This window comes from Peromyscus leucopus, chromosome 20, assembly GCF_004664715.2.
Source record: "Peromyscus leucopus breed LL Stock chromosome 20, UCI_PerLeu_2.1, whole genome shotgun sequence".
Classification (NCBI taxonomy): Eukaryota; Metazoa; Chordata; class Mammalia; order Rodentia; family Cricetidae; genus Peromyscus; species Peromyscus leucopus.
The window spans coordinates 25,549,775-25,568,818 of record NC_051080.1 but is presented as its reverse complement, the minus strand read 5'-3'; the positions used below and the strand labels follow the sequence as shown (position 1 = coordinate 25,568,818).

At 45.6% G+C, this 19,044-nt stretch overlaps 1 protein-coding gene across 1 annotated transcript in view; it reads left to right on the top strand.

Annotated features, from left to right (window-relative positions):
* The window catches only part of Zfat (zinc finger and AT-hook domain containing), a 178,609-nt gene that overhangs the window by 78,486 nt on the left and 81,079 nt on the right, over positions 1–19,044 (top strand). Inside the window, 6 exon segments of the mRNA XM_028876000.2 lie at positions 956–2,205; positions 2,208–2,405; positions 3,176–3,408; positions 12,845–12,932; positions 14,228–14,377; positions 17,061–17,234. Coding sequence (XP_028731833.1) covers positions 956–2,205; positions 2,208–2,405; positions 3,176–3,408; positions 12,845–12,932; positions 14,228–14,377; positions 17,061–17,234 — 2,093 coding nt within the window.

Here is a 19,044-nt window from a genome sequence, read left to right as displayed (position 1 = left end):
CTGTTTATGCAATGGCGTGTGAAGTTAACGAAGATAGTAGAACTGTTTTCCCGATCCGAGCTCTAACCACTGATAGTGGAGGCAGACAGTTGGTAGGTAGTCCTCGGCTGTGTATAAGAGCTTCAGGAGAGAGGAGTGTGGTTCATATCAGCTGTGAACTTGCCCAGAAACCTGCCTCTCCTATCTGAGACCCGGATCACCACTGGCTGGACTTGAAGATGCCGCTCTAGCTAGCTCTTGCTCACCACAGGCAGGCACGCCCTGCTGTCTAGCAAACTGCAGATCTTGTTCCAAACTCATTACCATCCGTCTGTGTTCTCCCTTTCTGGGAAGAAGTGGAGGCATGGGTAAAGACAAGGGTCAGTCTTTCTCTCCGGAGCACCCTGCAGGCTTGCAAAGAGGACAAGAGCCGCCCTGGCAGTTAGTGGAATGAATAGGCAGGTGTGGATAATAATATAAATTATTATTAATAATTACGAATAAGCTCACCAGGTCTAGTCTCATGGAGACTGAATTTGCTTCTGTTCAGGCGTCCCAGAACAAACAAGCTTCGGAGCATGCGTGGTGACCATGCTTGTGTCAATCACACCCCCTGTTCCTGTTTCCTTCTCTTGCCACCACCTTTTCTGTTGATGAAGCTTTGACCCAGATGTTACCATAGCTGGTGTTCCCCAGCAGCCTTTGTTCAGTTAAAGGTGTCTTTCTCTGCTCTTCACACACTTCTTTCGATGACTACCGTGCTGCTGTGGGATGCTGCAGGACTCCCTTCTCTCCTGCTAGAGTTGGTGCTCCCTGAAGACCAGCACCCTCTTCCGTCATTGTCCATGTTCTTCCCCCTAAGTCTTATTTGTTGAACAAATAATTGTTCCACCTTTGCCCACTCCCCTGTAGCTGGTTCGTTGGAAAGTTTCAAGGTCGCCAGAAGTTAATGGTGCTCTTTATTACCCCTCTCTAGGTTAGGTCCCACCCAGCTGAAGATCTTCACATGTGAGTACTGCAACAAGGTCTTTAAGTTCAAGCACTCACTGCAGGCGCACCTGAGGATCCACACGAACGAGAAGCCATACAAGTGCTCCCAGTGCAGCTATGCCAGCGCCATCAAGGCCAACCTCAACGTGCACCTGCGAAAGCACACGGGCGAGAAGTTCGCCTGCGACTACTGCTCCTTCACCTGCCTCAGCAAGGGCCACCTCAAGGTGCACATTGAGCGCGTGCACAAGAAGATCAAACAGCACTGCCGCTTCTGCAAGAAAAAGTACTCGGACGTCAAGAACCTCATCAAGCACATCCGGGACATGCATGACCCTCAGGACAAGAAGGTCAAGGAGGCCTTGGATGAGCTCCGCCTGATGACGAGGGAGGGCAAGCGGCAGCTGCTCTACGACTGCCACATCTGTGAGCGCAAGTTCAAGAACGAGCTAGACCGGGACCGCCACATGCTGGTCCATGGCGACAAGTGGCCCTTTGCTTGTGAGCTCTGTGGCCATGGGGCCACTAAGTATCAGGCCTTGGAGCTGCATGTCAGAAAGCACCCCTTTGTTTATGTCTGTGCTATATGTCTCAAGAAGTTTGTCAGCTCCATCAGGCTGCGCTCCCATATCCGAGAGGTGCATGGGACAGCCCAGGAGACCCTGGTCTTCACCAGCTCCATCAACCAGAGCTTCTGCCTCCTGGAGCCTGGTGGGGACATCCAGCAAGAAGCCCTGGGGGACCAGCTGCAGCTGGCAGCTGAGGAATTTGTGTGCCCGGAAATAGATGGGCACAAGGAGGAGACTTGTCCTGGGGAAGCTCAGCCTGAGGCAGGCGCAAGGGAGCTGGAGGCCCCTGGAGAAGCAACTGCCCCGGCTGTGCCCTTGACCACCTCCAAGACTGAAAGTCCTTCCCTATCCCCCAGCAAACTAGGAACCACTGTGGTCTGCTCTGACCTCAACCCTCTTGGAGTGGTTTCCGATGATTTTTTACTGAAAAATGATACCTCCTCTGCTGAGGCTCATGCTGCCGAGACAACCTTGGATGTACAGCATGGAGGCTCAGCCCAGACTCAGGGTGAAGAAGTCACACTGCTGCTGGCCAAGGCCAAAAGTGCCGAACCAGACCCAGAGACCCAGAGTGACCAGGGCCCTCCAGGGGGAGGGCAGAATTCGGTCACTCTGCCAGCCAGTGAATCTGACTCCAGCGGGTGTCTCAGGTCAAACCCAGTGGAGGCCCAGACCTCCTTCCTACAGCGGCTGATGGAGGGGACCTTGGAATGTGCCAGCCTGACTCTTGCAAACCCTCCTCTGAGCACCACCCTGGCAGCACAGCGTTCATGAAGGTCCTAGACAGTCTCCAAAAGAAGCAGATGAACATCAGTCTATGCGAGAGGATCCGGAAGGTCTATGGAGAACTGGAGTGTGAATACTGTGGTAAGGAAGGCTGTGGTGGTCACATGTGCCTTGGAGTGGAGCTTTCCTTCCCAGCAGCCCTGACCATTCCTGTCATGCTGTCATCACCTTGGGTACCATGTGAACTAATGTCTGTTTGCAAAGAACACCTCCTAAATGAGCCACCCTCCTCTGGGATAGACAGGAGCAGTGAGCCCATGTCCTAAGTCACACTTGGAGCCTCCTTAGCATTGCTGACCATGTTGGGGGTCATGTTGAGGGTTGCTCACAACCTCCCCCATCTCCTGACCAGGAAGAATCATTCTTCTGGTTTTTAGTTGGGGCTCCAATTGGCTAGAGAGGGTAGGAGCCTGGCTGCAGCTCTGTGGAGGGAGGCCCGAGCAGCTCCCTTCTAGCTGGTGTTGAAAGCTTGGCTCTAGGAGCTCCCAGACAGCACGCAGTCCAGGAAGTGGGTAGTCTAGAGCCTGTCTCATAGCCCAGAGTGTCAGGAGGACTCGGAGGCTCTTGGATTGGTGCATTGGCAGGGTGATGTGTGACATAATTGGCTCGCAATAAGCATCTCCTTTCTCTTTTCCTAGCCCTAACACCATGTGCAAGGTAGTGGTATCTTAATACTTGAAAACTGCCATTTTTGGAAAGTAATTTCCCAACAGAAGTGTGGTGGAAAGTGTGAAGGGCATATGAGATAAAGGAGATAAATATGGCAGTTAAAAAATGATGATAATTTAAAAAAGAAATCAAATTCAGTCTAAAAGAAACTTCCTTGTTCTCATGTGACAATATTTTTTTAGGCAAACTTTTTTGGTACCAAGTGCATTTTGACATGCATGTCCGCACCCACACCCGGGAACACCTGTATTATTGCTCTCAGTGTCACTATTCCTCCATCACCAAAAACTGCCTTAAACGCCATGTCATTCAGAAACACAGCAACATCTTGCTGAAGTGCCCCACTGACGGCTGTGACTACTCGACTCCAGATAAATATAAGCTACAGGCCCATCTTAAAGTTCACACAGAGCTGGTAAGTAGCAAGCCCAAACGGCAGCCCCCACCTCTTCCCCGGGTGCGGGTGCCCAGTGCTCTTTCCCATTTATGCAGAGAGAGAGGTATCCCTGCTGCAGGTGTGTGAACACCCTGCCCCCTCCAAGCGCAGAGGGGCCCTTCTCCTGCCTCTTGGTGCCTCACAGAGCTTTCACCCTCAGCCCCTTTCACAGTGAGTCTCTGACTAGACTGAACAGATTGCATTCTCTGCAAATCTTTTAGCATTTGAGAAAGTTTACAGAAGAAAGATCTGCAGAGCGGAAATGAAGCGGAGGTTTCGTAAATGGCATTTTAAGGAATTATTAATAACGGGAATAATAATAGCTGCCTATAAGTGTTGTTGGGGGATTAAGTTGGATGATTGGATTGGATTAGGTAATTATACCAGGAACAGTGTTTGGTAGGCAGTGTGAGTGTAGTGAATGTTAATGACCACTGTTGTCACATTAGCCGAGCATTTGTTGTAAACATCAACGGCATCTAGGAAGCATTTTGATTTAAGAAGTGACATGTTAATCCAAGGTGCCATTAACGTGCACGATGGGCATGTCTGGTTCGGTGGTGGTTGATCACACAGTGATGCAATGAGCGAATGTTTGTTTTTGCAAGGTCTAGTCTGATAGGAAGAGGCTGACACTCCTGAGAATGATTTAAGACTTCTTAATATAAAAAAGAAGCCACACCTGGGGCCCATGGGGCTCTGTTTGTGCTAAAGACAGCACAAAAGGAGATTGAACATAAAAGGAGACTTCAGAAATTGGATGTGTTGCTCTACTTTTCTGGTCTAAGAATCACGAAGGTGCAGTCGGGGTGCTTTGGAGGTGTGAGATCAGAGCATGTTGGCGTAGACTCCAGCACCAGCTCCCACACTCCCACAGGCTCTGGGGCCTCAGAAAATTTACTTGTCATTTCTGAAACCTGACAACTTTTATATAAAATATACTCTTAAAAGTTTGTCTTGGTCACTGTTCTATTGCTGTGAAGGAAACCAGGACCACTGCAACTCTTAGAAGAGAAAGCATTTCATTGAGGGCTTGCTTACAGTTTCACAGGCTTAATTCATTATCATCATGGCAGGGAGCATGAGGGCATATAGGCAGACACTGGAGCAGCAGCTGAGAACTACATTCTGATCTGTAGGCAGAGAGAAGGACTCTGAGCTTGGCATGGGCTTCTAAAACCTCACAGCCTGCCCCCAGTGATGTACTTCCTCCAACAAGGCCACACCTCCTAATCCTTTCAAATAGTGCCACTCACTGGTGTCCCAGCAGTCAAATCTATGAGCCTATAGGGGCCATTCTTATTCAAACTACCACAAAGTCCATTATGTATATATACATATATGCATACTCATGTACAGTGATATGTATAAGCATGTATGCATACATATGTACATAGACATACCTGCACGCGCACACACACACACACACACACACACACACACACACACACACACCTGTGTATATTTTGTGTGTTTCTATTCTGTTGTTATTGCAATGTTAAAATATAATGGCCCCGAAACTGAGCCTGGTAAGTAGTTGAGCGTAAGTGCCGGCTGTACTGGCTTCCTGTCATATTTTCTTTCTTGTTCTCTTCTCTCTCTCTTACTCATGTTGCAGGCTTGCTTTTGTTCTTGATCTTGCTCTTCCCTTCTCCTCCTTCCCCATTTTCTCCCTCTTCCCTCCCTGCCCCCCTCCCTTCTTCCCTCCCTCCCTCTCTTTCTCCAGTGGGGCACGGAGGCATGTGATTGGTCAGCTTTTCTGTCCTTACTGTCCGGTTGGCACTGAGGCTTTGGGAATGAGCTCAGTGTTCGAATAGGCTCTTGTTAGGAGTAGCCTTGGAGTGTAGTGCTGGAGCCTAGGAAAGCAGAAGTCTGGACTGAACCCTTGCTCCCCTGTTTGCCATGTTTGGCATGAGTAGTGGAACTACTGCATGGCTCAGTGTACTTGTGCAGGTGAAGAGGAGGTGAAGGAGTACATGTGAGTGTCCAGAGCAGAGCCTGCCTGGTGTGGACTATTATTAATGCCATTGATCTTACCGTTTTGAAGCTAGCTGCTCTGGACTGAGTTTTCAAACCCAGTTGAGATGGATGACAGGAACTAAGCCAGTGTTCATGGAAACATTGACTGGGCAGCCTAGACTGCCTCTTGTTCTACGTTCAGAATTTGTCTGTTGCTTGTGAATGTCCTGGGGCTACTGGTCTAGCCCGGTTATCTTCTTCCTCAAATGCTGATTCTCAGTCTCTTGACCACATCCTGAGTGCTGGGGTCATTGGGAGCATCAGGAATATGCCTCTGATGTCTTTGGTATTGACTTTGTGTACTTCAGTTCTTATATATAAACGGTTATTGTAGACGCCTTCCTTTGAGCAAAACCGTCAAGACTTTCCTGAGAACAGCAATGGACCACCAGGATCAGTGTCATTGACTGTTGATGGTCTGTCATAGAAAGGGGAATGGAGAGGGTCACTGGACGCTCACCTGATCCCAATCACTCTTTCTTGTACCCCACAGCTAGCTCTGTATAATTTACCCTAATTGCATGTGGCTTTGGGATCTCTGGGATGCTAGAGTGTGTAGATTGTGGGAGTGTTCACTGAAATGCTTGGAACTCCATCTGCTTAGTAGTTGTCATTAGTTCTGGGGTGAGACTTTGTGTGTGTGTGTGTGTGTGTGTGTGTGTGTGTGTGTGTGTGTGTGTGTGTGTGTGTGTGTCTTTGGAGTTACCCAGACTCCAGTAAGTAACTTCTGATCTGTGTTCTATAAATAAGCTCAATAAACTCATTGGTTCCTCAGGTTAGCCTTTGATGGAAGCACACTTTGGTTTGCTATTGGAGCCCTGTAAGGAGTGGGTAAGCATTTGATTGCCTCTCCCCAGGGAATGTGCACACAGCACTGGCATTTCACCCTTCTACTTTTGGGGTGATGAGTATGAGTACTCATCTCACCTTCAGCAACATGTAGAAGCTCTAGGGAGGTCAACCTTGGGGCAGAAAGCTGCTGGTTTGATCTTGTATCCACTTCTTGAGTTTTTAACTTAATTCCCATGTCACCCCTAGGAGTTAGGAATCATTTCCTCTACCACACAGAGTCTGGTGTCTCTGTCTCTATCATGCAATAACTTGGTCTGTGGTTATGCCACAAATGAGGGATGACAGAATTCATTCCATGGCCTTATCACTGTCCTATGCTATTCATTTGGTGGTAGCAGGTCATTAGTCTTCGATATGCTTTTCTTGGTGAGTCTCTTGGACACTTTTACATCTTCTGAAGGAATGTGGCAGAGGTGGACTTTGGCCCAGGTAGGCAGAGACTATGTGGTAGATATTCCTGTGTTGCTAAGTGGCAGCCATTCCTAAAGCTGCAAAAGTTAATGTCTGCACATTGCTGCTAGAGAAGTACGGTATTCTGATTCAAGGAGTGTGGCTCAGTTAACCTCACAAGAGATACTGTCCTGCTTCTCATCGTACTCACATTTTCTTAGAAGTTTTTAATGTTTCAGTTCTACCTTTGCCTTTGTTGGTATTTATACATCTTCCCACCTTCCTACTAAGATATATATATATATATATATATATATATATATATATATATATATATATATATATATATATATAAAAACTGGGTCTCAGTCTATAGGCCAGGTTGGCCTCAGACTCATAATACTCCTCTTGCCTTAGCTTCCCAGATTCTGGGATTACAGGTTGAAGCTACCTTGCCCAGCTCAGCTCAGTTGAGATACTCTTTTTTTTTTTTTGGTTTTTTGAGACAGGGTTTCTCTGTGTAGCTTTGCGCCTTTCTTGGAGCTCACTTGGTAGCCCAGGCTGGCCTCGAACTCACAGAGATCCACCTGCCTCTGCCTCCCAAGTGCTGGGATTAAAGGCGTGCGCCACCACCGCCAGGCCAGTTGAGATACTCTTAAAGGTACCTAATTTGTTGCTGTTTCTAAAGTAGGAAGCTTTTATACCAGACACTTCAGATACAAGTAAGGCTGTTCTTGTCTGCAAGGTGCACTCTGCTTTGTGTGGGATGAATAAATAACAATGGGAGGAGAAGCCTATCGGGTCCTCAAACTGCCTCCCCATATGCTCTGAGGGGATGTGGAGTATCATTCTAAGGTTGAGGATATTTGGATTAAGAAAGAGGGTGAGGAGGGAGGGAATGGTCAGCCGAACCTTGACTTTGATTTCATGCCTCGAAGTTGATCCACTGGACACTTGTTCCTGAAGTGAAGGACTGTATGCCATTGAGGTGAGGAGCACTTCTGTGGAAACTCCCAGCTTTTGAATCTGGGTGACATTTGTCATTTGAGCTTGCTGTAACTTATTTCTGTCATGCAGCTGAGGAGACCACACAGGGACACGTCCCATTCCCTTCATGTAGATGCTGTTGACCTGATAATGAAGGTGTTAGCTCTAAAATATTCCACATCTGCAAGAAAGGTCGTTGTTTTTTAAGCTCTCTATTGATTTGTGATGTGCATATGGTATAATTTGTTCTTTTAAGATGTGAGGTTCAGTGGAATTTAGTGCATATATAGAGTTATGCAGCTGTTGGCAAATTTAGAGCATTTCTGTTATCCCATACGAAGGCATTCCTGTTTGCGGTCATCACTCACTTCCTTGTCCCTGGACACTGTGTGTCCAGAGTTTTGCCCCTCCTGAACATTTTATATAAAAAGAACATAAAATGTGTGTGCTATAAATTAAGTTTTTTGGTGACTAATATCTTTTTTTTTTCATCTATGTGATAGCAGGCTTCATGCTTGGCTCCTTTTTCGAGTTGGGCAATACTCCTTTGTATGGAGTTTGCTCACTCTCCTTGAATCGATGAGCATTTGGAGTGCATTTGTAGCGGTGATCACCTCAGGATATAGCTTCCAGCTACACTGCCTTACATTCATAGGATTTGAGCTAATTCTTGGTGAAATCAGTTCAGTAACTCATGCATGTTAACGTTTGGAGTTTAAATGTTAATCTTTCCTTCAAAAAGTTTGTAAAACTGTAAAGCATCTGAGGAGAAGCTGCCGATATTCTCCATTGCTGAACCTCCCATCCGTGTTTAGTGTGTTGTCCTTGCCAGCCGCTTGCCTTCACTAGTGTAACATACTCCCATCATCACGGCCAAGGAAGAGAAAGCACTGGGGATGTGGCACCAAGGACAGAGTCCAGTGCTCTACCTCATTCTGACTGCTTGTCTTTCAGAGAGTACAGCGGGCAGCCTTTCTCCACCTGCTGCTGAGAACCAGGAAGATTGCATGAACTTGCTTAAGATGTAAAAGCATCTCATCATGTTACTGTGGTCCAGCTGAGGACCTAGGTCATATCAACATCTGGCTGGGACAGGGGGTGACACTGTTCTCACTAGGAAATCATGAGAACCAGCATGAGTCCTGGTCTCTTCTGGGCTTGCTTTCCTTACCCTTGCACTTCAAGAGGGCCTTGGGTATGTTATAATGCTGGCTGAGGTTTCACTCTTGTTTTTACCATTCCTTCTTTGAACACAGATTCCCATGCGCAACCAAAGTTAAGATACCATCCTATACCTCCATATGAGCCTACATATGCCGACATAGTCTGGTTGTATTAGGATTTAGAGAAAATCTGGCAAATTGTCAGTTTTTGTGACCCTGACGCTATTTTTCACATCTAAGAATACATAAACGAGTGATGGCTAGTGGAGTTTCTTCCCACTGCCTGTTCCTATTCATTACTAAGCCCATGGCATCAATGTGTGGTGAAGGAATGCAATCATCCCTCCATGGGAATCAGCCCCAGAACTTCCTTCATAGTGCATTCTGAGGATGTTCAAAATCTTTATGTAAAGTGATGTATGCCTTGGTTCCCTTCCTGTTGCTGGGATAGAACACTAACAAAAGCAACTTTAAAATTATTAAAACTTCATGAAGAGGAGACTTGGGAAAACATGATTTTAGTCAAATGCAAGGGAGCTTTGGGTTCTGCTGTGCTCATTTCCGGTCCCACATCCATCGGTCTTTGTGATTTTGGGCAAATTGCTTAGGCTCTTTGAGCCTCAGTTATCTTGCTTGTAAATTGGAGATAAAGCATTTCCCTCATCCCTTAAGGTTATGGGGATTAAATTAGGTCAGTGAATGGCAGCATCCATAGATCATGATCCATTAGAGGATTGTGCAGACATTTGAGTGAGTCATGCCTGGCTCTTTTAATAGTGAAATTAAGTAGAGCAAACCAGAGCCTGTCAGTAGAGTTCACCCACACTCAGGGCAGGTATTGCTTTCTGAGGTTTCCTTTCAGCATTAAGTGTTCCAATGCTGAACAATGTTCCAGTGTGTATTAGTATTGCTGGGGGATGCGGTTAGGTGGCTGGATTCCTGGGTTCCTATTAAATAAGTGTGTAAACTGTTACCTAAGTGATTTAATTGGTGACCTCCCTGAACCCCAGTGTCACAGTAGCATTTGTTAGGAATGAGACCCATGGCCTCCTGCTGTCATCTTAACTGGAAATGGGCACTGGGAATCTGTTCCTCAAAGAAGGGTTCCCTGCTTCTGTTTGTGTTCCCTCAAGAGACCTCAGAGGTGCCCGCACAGAAGCTGCAGTCCAAGCCTGAGGGAGTTAGTTTTAAGATTGTGAAAGGGCTTAGTTTGCCCTTCAAGCTGTTCAGGCCCATGACCTGGAAATGAGGTCAGTGGTATCCACCTCCAGGACTGCCCTGGGAACATACTGTGGTGATGCTGCTAAGGACTAAGCATGGTCTTATGCACATAGGGCCACCATGATAGATGCTGTTGCTACTCTTCACCTCCATCCCCTCCTCCTCCCTGTGCCTTTAGCTGGAGGATGAGGTCACTAGCAGTGACAGGGGTGGTGTATTCATCCAGTGTCTGCTGGCCTCTTGGTAAGTGTTTAGAATACTTGGCCTTGATCTTTGAAAAGCACACAGATTTCTTTTGTTTGATGCTTGCTGAATAATATGTACTTTTTAGATAAACTAAAATAATAAGTTGCCTAAAAGCACCGAGAAAGTAAAGGAACCTGCTTTGCATATCTTTTCAGAAATAAATGGATCTACCTGATCAGCGTGTGTTCATGTGACCAGAGGAAAATGTAGTGTAGGTGACTGAAAAGCATTTTTCCTTACCAAGGGCTATAAAAATGTGGTCACATATAATCACAAAACACGTTTGATTCTGAGTCATCCAGTTTGGGTGTTTTACCTTCTGTGCAGCAGCCTTCAGGCTCCTAGAGCTTCCTGTGTGGAGAACAGGTTCCTCGTGGCCTGGGGAAATAGAACTGTCTTTAGCAGAAGGAAAGCCTTCTCTCTGCAGCCCTAAATCCAGCACATCCAGTATTGTATTCCAATCTGTCATGACACAAGTGTCACCTTCCTAGTGCTTGCTGTAGCTTCTGAAAGCCCCACATTGATGGTGGGCTTTCTGGGTGGCACATCTTTAGATAACTTGAAAGAGCTCAAAAATCAGCTGCCTTTGTCCCCAGAACAGTTTCTGGCACATGACGGATATTGTGACTATGACCTAATCCTGAGAAATTGTTCAGACACTGTTTAGAGTGAGTGCCAACTTTCTTTTGGAGCTTGATGTCAGTATTTTATAGGGGATTCATGTGTCATATTTATAGTTAGTGGGGGGATTCAACTTGATGTTCTCCAGCCAGTGTGGGCCTCAGAACTCTCCACTTCTTTGGAGGCCAGTATACCAGCCAGTGAGGCACAGGCCAGATGAGGTCACCTGAGTGATAAACTAGGCCCTAGCCTCAGGCAAGGGCTCTTTCTCCATCTCCTGCTAGTCTCCTGCTGACACCCACTTCTTTCTGGGCACAAATGGCTTTGAAGGCATCTCTGTTGGAGCAAACAGACTCCAAAGGCTGGGCTCTTAGCCACCCTATGGCTAGCTTTCTTGTGTTCCCTGCCTTTGCCAGGGGCTCTTTTAGCCACAGTCCTTTTCAAGTTTGCTGAATGTTTGGTATTTAGGTTTCATCTGTAGCAAGGCAATGAGTTTTTGAAAAAGAAGTAAATGAATCCTAAGAGTCTACCCTTCTCCCAGCCCCCTCTCCCACTGTCTGTGTCCTGACAATCTTCAAAGACATCAAGAAATGGGCCCCTGATAAGCTCTAAGATAAATTGCTTTCAGACTATCAGGGATTAAAAGAAGAAAAATCAAACAGCAAGGACTCAGGGGAGATCAGTGTAAACTCCTTCAAAGCTCTTCTGAATGCCTCCATCAGCTGTGATGACAAGGGCGGCTGGGACAAGGTGGGAGGGCGCCACCAGGATGCCAGAGGGTCCTTGAGACTCTAACATGGCGCTGTGAGCCAAGTGTCAAGGACAGTGGAAGGAGTAATGGGAGCATGTGGAGAAACCCCGAAGTCAATGGCATTGGTTAGCCAGAAAGCTCATGGCAAGGTCTTGTGTGTGTGTGTGTGTGTGTGTGTGTGTGTGTGTGTGTGTGTGTGTTTGTAGAAAGCTTTCTTTTTTTATGTATTTTGATCATATTCACTCCAGACTCTTCTCCTTTAGCCCTTCCAAATTTACCCATCCTCCTAACTTCATATCCTCTTTCTTTTTAAATAACAACCAATTTGTCCTGTTTGTATACTCATGTGTATGAGTTCTTCCACTAGAGCATGGTCAGCCTACCAGAGCCTACATCCTTAAAGAGCTCTTCCTCTTCCCCCCCACCACTGCCCCCTCCCCTTTAGAATCAATTGACTTTAAATGGCTCCTCAAGTGAGGTGGGGGCTCGTGAGTTCATCTCCGTCGTCCGTCCCCCCCCAACACACATGCATGTACCCTTTGCCAGAATGTTGACTGCCTTGATCGTGTGTTCATCTCCCTTCTCCCCGGCCTTTCTTTTCTTAATCTATAATGTAAACATGAATGCCTTTTATTGGCAAATGCTTGTGGATCTCAATCACATGTGAAAGCTTAGTGCAAGCAGTGTTTTGAGTGCTGAGGACCTCCCATGATGTTGGGTTATTGAGTAGCCCCGGAATGTGTGATAGAGCCTCTTGGCTGCCCTTTCTGCCTTCCTAGAGCTCTCACACCTGGGTCTTCCCAAGGCTGTGTAGAGGGATGGCTGTCTGTTAAGTGCTTCGGAGGATGCACTGTAGGTCCAGTTTTGATGAGGGTTTTGCTGCTGGGTGTTGTCGTGGTAATGGTATTGATGATGGTGGTGATGGTGACGATGATGGGGATGGTGACAATGTTGATAGTGGAGGTAACAGTGTCGATGGGAGTGGTGATGATGGTAGTGGTGGTGATGGTGTTTAATGGCAGTGGTAATGGTGTGTGTTTGTAGTGATGGTGATGATGATGATGGTGTTTGGTGATGATGATGGTGAGGGTAGTGGTTATCTTTCTACAGAACCTACACTTCAGATAGTTAATTGCTTTTTTTTTTTTTTTCTTTTTCTGTTAAGGACAAAAGGAGTTATTCTTGTCCTGTATGTGAAAAATCTTTTTCAGAAGACCGATTGATAAAGTCACATATCAAGACCAATCATCCCGGTAAGGTTATGAATTTTAGAATTGATGATTGCTTTTTAAATACTTCTGTTTATTTTGAAACATAATAGTGTATGTAAGCTGTACCAGCTAGGAATGAAGAGGGAGGATGTGAATGAATTCAGTATTTAAAATGCTCTTCCCTTGGGGAAGCCTTGTATCTGCCTTGCTTCACCCTGTACGGAGGCATGCTGACTACTTGTACTCCAGACACTGTCATTTTTACTGCCATGGGATCTCTGAGGTGGACCTTACCTTAATGTCAGACCCCATTGTCATATTAAGTAGAGCAGACAGAGCAGACCTGGGTTACACAGATGAGTATCAGCAAAATCCACCTTCTTCTTCATCCCTGCCTCCTCTTGTTTAAACATTTGTACCGCCCTTGGAAGACGAGAATTGACTTCTCTGTTCAAAGTAAAAGGCTCTGACAATTGGGTTTTAGCTGGGGACACACAGACCTGGGAACCTTCGTCAGTGTGGGAACCCATGGGTTATGTTGTTCACTCTTCCAGGGTTAACCTTTGTCCTAGGTGACTGGTGGTCCAGTGTGAGCTGCAGACAGCATGTCAAAGCACTGACCTTTGTTCATAAATACAAAATTATACAAGGAACCTGTGTGTCCACACCTCAGCTTCCACATGCTTCTACACTTCCCATGACTTTTTCTCTCTAGAATATTCCCAAGTTTATCCCATTCAGTTTTCCTATGAAAGATTTTATGGATTATCTCTAATGGATGATGGTTTTGCTTAGCATAACCTCAGTGTGGCCTGTAAAAAAACAGTGCTAACAATGACTCTTACTGTATCCTAGGGTATTGTGTATGGCCACTTCCATTTCACCAGATGAGCTAAGATTTTTTTTTTTTTTTTTTTTTTTTTTTTGTGTGTGTGTACAGGTTGAATCGAGCTGCAGTATTTTAGTGATTGTTTCACTTACACTCCTTGTATTCTGTAGAGCCCCTAGTCTCCTGACTGGTTTCTGCACCAGTCATTTATGGGAGAAGCTGAGTTACTTTTCCTATAGAAAGCCCATGCTCTGTCCCTGTGAGCTCAATGCTTTGTAGTGTTTCTCCATTATTCACATTGTAATTAACAGGTACTTAGATCTATACCTTGATCAGACTCAGGTTCAGCTTTTTCAGTAAAAAGGCTGTTTCGTGATACCGAGGCACTTCCTGGCGAATTCTTACGTATGCAGGTGCCATTGAAGTTTATTTACCTCTAACCTGAAGAACAAAGTGCCTTGTCCTCTCTGATTGCCACCCTGCTTTTTTTTTTTTTTTTTTTTGTCAGAGGTCTCCATGAACACCATTTCTGAGGTTCTTGGGAGAAGGGTCCAGCTCAAAGGGCTAATTGGAAAGCGAGCCATGAAGTGTCCATATTGTGATTTCTATTTCATGAAGAATGGCTCAGACCTTCAGCGGCACATCTGGGCTCATGAGGGTGAGTCGTCTTTCCATCTGGAACATCTGTTTAATTTTGTGCTGTGTGCTTTATTTGGGGACTACATAAGGAGGAAGTTTATCTTCACTTGTCCTGTTGTTAGGATTTCTTTAGCACATAGAGTGGTGTCTGCCAGCCAGTGGAGATCAGAGATTGAAACCATGACTTTAGTTGCATTTGTGTTTCCCTCTTCCTAGCTGTGGCAATAACTGTAGTGAAATAGATCACCACCATACTTTGCTTACAGGGAAACCATTATCTTGAGAACAGGCAAGCCCATGAGTTACTCTGGGCAGTTCCAGTGCCCACTATTACATACTGTTTGTGACCAGCCTTGAAGAATAATGGAACTATGAATGACTAGAAGAAAAGAGGGCAGTGGGAACCTTGCAGTTTTGACAGTGTGGAGCATCATTGTTTTATACTGTAGAGAGGACTGGAAGGTGGAAGGTTTGAGTGGAAATGAGGTAGTCCAGAGAGGCATAGGGGCTGTGCTCAGGGGTGCTTGAGCAGGTGTGGAAGTGTTAGAGAGTCATTTGCTGGGAGTCTGGCAGGTTGGAAGTCAGGAGTCTCCTGTCGTCAGCCTCATTCTTTGCCCCTAGAGGAGGATGTTGCCCTCCTGAGCATGAGGAAAGTGCAGGTATCAGGAGTACCCTGCTAGTCCTGTGTATTAGTTCCCTCCCGCTGGTCAGGAGCCCCAAGTATTTCCCATAATATGCTATCAGGTGCAGGCCCCAGGGGAGTTGCTGCTGGGAAGAGGCGACTCCCACTTCAGTGAAGAGAGAAGGCATGGGACTGAGGCCCAGTGCTGAGGCTGCAGGGCGCTTTCTTGTTCACCAGCACTTACTGGACACTGTGGGCCCCAGGCAGTGTGCTTAGCGCTTTGCCCAGGATACCCTGGTCAGTGTGTTCCGGGACCAGAGAGCCAAGTATTGTGTTACCAGTGAGGACACACAAGGCTCACAAAGTGAAATATTTATCCTGCCAGCCAGCCAGGAATGGAACTGGGATGTGGATCCATGTGGAATGATTCTAAAGCTCTGTTCTTCACGTCTCCACTGACTGGCCTTGGGAGAAAGTGATGCTTCCTGTGTGGAGGCAGCAATGGAGGAGTTGGCAGTGGTGGTGAGGTGTACACACGTCATTTTCTGAGGGCATTGAAGGAGTTCATTGATAGGGTTTTCCCGCAGAGAAGGAGGCAGAAGCCTCTGTCTGCATGGAGACTGGTTCAGAATGGTGCTCATGGGAAGCATCTGGGAGTGGCTAGACACAGAACCAAGGACCTGACACCAATGGAAATGCAGGGAGATAGGAGCCTGCGGATCATAAGTCTGTTCTCCTGGGTGCTAATGCTTGTGTGGCAGCCATAGGGCTGGAATGGGAGGGCATGCTGTAGTCTTCCTCACCACGTATGAGATGCAGGATGAAGCAAACCTTCCATCTTCCTGACCTTCAGTTCACTTACTGTGAAACAAAACTATAAAGTACCTTGAGTTTTGTTGTGGAATCATTTCCTAAATTCTTCAGAAGAAGGCTCAGTGTGTGTCTAGGATTAATGTGCAGCCAACGCTATTACATTCACAGGGGATAGAATGTTAATATTCTATATTGAGTATTTGGGAGAAATCCACTCTTTTTAAAAACTTCAGAATTTTGATAAAGGTTCAGAAAATTAAAGGCTGCTGTTTTATGCTGGATTGTCATGGTGTTCTCTTTTTTCACTTGTGTATGAATTTTTCTATAATGATGGAATTATAAAGATTTTTTTTTTAAAGCCTACTTCCCCACATTTCAGTAGCTGGGATTCTTTGGAGTTAATCATTGCATTGCACTGTAAGTATTCTTTCTCCTAGCTCAGTCCCAAAATAAGACATGGGATAAGAAAAACAATAGGCAAATCCAAGAGAAAATCATGAAGACTAACAAGAAGTGAAAAAAAAAGATAAATAAGTCCTGGGTACTGTCCACAGTCCTCGACATTGACCACGCATGTGGAACTTTAGTCACCCACCAGGCTTGTGTTGCTTAGAGGATATAACAGTTCCGTAGTGGTTAAGAAATGGTTTGGATGAAGCACAAGAGCTGTTCTAATACTGGTTCTTGGTGGGTAAAAGCCAGGCACAATATCGTGGGAACAGTTCAGTGTGAGTCATTGACACACAACAACACCCAGTGTTGTATGACTCTGTTTATTTTATGAACAGGAATATCCTCAGCACTTGACCCTGAGTGCCTGATCACATTGATATTTGCAAAGACTGATGGGGACTCTGATTTATTTAGTTCAACTCAGTTCAGTTGGATTTAATGACCGCTTTGTAAGTTGAGCAGGGTGTTTGTCTTTAGGGAGTTACCAGACTGTAGAGAGAGCAGAAATGATCAACTCACTGTAATATGTAAGAGCATTTCAGCAGGAGAGAGCTGCAGGATTATGGAATGTTGATGGGCAACTAGAAAGTTCAGAAATCACAGGAAGGGAACCTTGGCTGACCCTGAAGTGTCTCTATAGGGTGGAACAAGGTAAGATGAGCCAATCATGGGAAGTGTGGAACCTGTTGGGGATAAGCAAAGACACTGCTTTATTCAAATGGATGTTTTATATGGTGTGAACTATTCATCTGGATCCCTATATATATGTGCACAAACACATGTAAATGTACATTTATACATTTCTCCTTGGTAGGTGTGAAGCCCTTCAAATGTTCTTTATGTGAATATGCAACTCGTAGCAAGAGCAACCTCAAGGCTCATATGAATCGCCACAGCACTGAGAAGACCCACCTCTGTGACATGTGTGGCAAGAAATTCAAATCCAAAGGGACACTGAAAAGTCATAAGCTCCTTCACACATCTGACGGTGAGTTCCTGAGCCCCAGTGACCTGTGAATGCGTGTCTGGAAACTGCTATGCCAAGACCAACATAGGCTGTCCATACCCTTGTATCTGGAAAGCACTATGTTTTGTAGGATGCACATTCTGAAAGGTCACAAGGTCTTATCCTTTGGCTCTCCAACCTGTGACCACTACTGCTTCACTTACAATATGTTCTGCAGAAACCTTTTTGGGATATGTGAGTGTGCGTTGTTGAGGCCAGAAGAGGGAGGCTGCTGGCGAAAGTAAACTGTTAATGCTTGGTTCTGGAAGTTTCTATCCTCTTTAGCCTTCCTTCTCACCTGGAGCCTGATTGGAAAGACGACTGTGGTGGTGCCTGACCTGATTGTTTGAGTTGAAGCATTTACATCAGAGCTACCTCAGGGTTCCTACTATTCAGTTCAAAATAGGGCTTAGCCCAAAATATAAATAATATGAGTTGCTAAGTGTGTGAGCCATGAAAATGGGTTCCAGGGGCAACAAAACTGTAAGGATCAGTTCCTGTTTCAAGAGGCTATCATCTAGATGGGATAACACAAGAGCAGGTATGCATTTGAAGGTATGTGCCCAGATGTGGAGAGCTCAGAAGCCTGTGAGTCAAGGGTCAAATTTCTGATGGGTAGTAGGTACACAGCATCCATAAAACCTTCTGGTATGGGCTTCACAGAGAGAAAGATATTGAGCAACAGGCCACCAAACCATACAATATCTTACAAAGTTTGGATTGAATTGGAAACTTCAGTTGTGGGAGGGACTTGTGGATGCTTCATGTAACACGACTAATAAAATTTCCTGATAAATTGTTATTTCAGCATAATTAGATATAAAAATTAGGGTTTACTGTACAAATCAAAGTAAGTTCCATGGTGCTTTTAAATTCTGGAGCTTAGGAGATGATGTGTCTGTTTCCACAGTGTATATATCCTGGGTGTGAGTCCTGCTGGGTGCTCTAGCTGGTTCCTTGGCAAGTATCAGACTGAGCTTCAGGGGCTTAGTGGAAAAGGCTGAATGCTTTGATACAATTCATTAGAATTAGAATCAGGGCCTTGTAGGATGCTGAACCAATGGCGCAGCCATGACTGCTGAACAGTACTTTCTTTAAAAAAAAAAGTCATAATCAAAATGAAAAATATACAGGGTTGGGTGTACTTGATGGTAGAGTGCTTGTCTACCGTGGATGAGACTCTAAGTTCAGGCTTCAGCTTTGCAAACAAACAAAGAGATAAACTCAGTGATATAGGCCATCACACAGGGACAATGAAAATATTAGTGTCAGGTAGCTACTTACGAATTTTTCACCTTCTCAAACAATGCCTTGCTGATCTTGCATTACCCGAGTCTTTTTGCAGGAGCCGTGTTCCTGCATGTGGTAGTCTGTTTCTCTCTAAAGCCCACATTCATGAAAGCCATCGATCCCCAGAGCCACAATGCCCCCTGGGTTGTGGTAACAGCATTAGGAGGGCATTCATGGATGCTCAGAAAGGGCACAGTGGTCCTAAGTTGGACTCTGAAATGTGGGTGGAGGCCACGGAAAGCCATCTACTCATATAGACCCCGGGCAACTGCTTTGTACATAGAAAGAGGGGACCAGTAGGAGCAGTCTGGTCAAAACAGCAATATGGCCTCCCTACAAGGGAATAGCCTGGCAAATAACATGGAGTCTCTCCCAGCAAAGTTGTAGAAACTTACATTTTTTTACTCATTCATTTTTTCCTAACATTTTTGAGAACTTTGTTATACTGAAAAATGAAGAGAGGAGGCCTTAACATTTCCTGGGTCTCTTAGTTTTAGTGTGC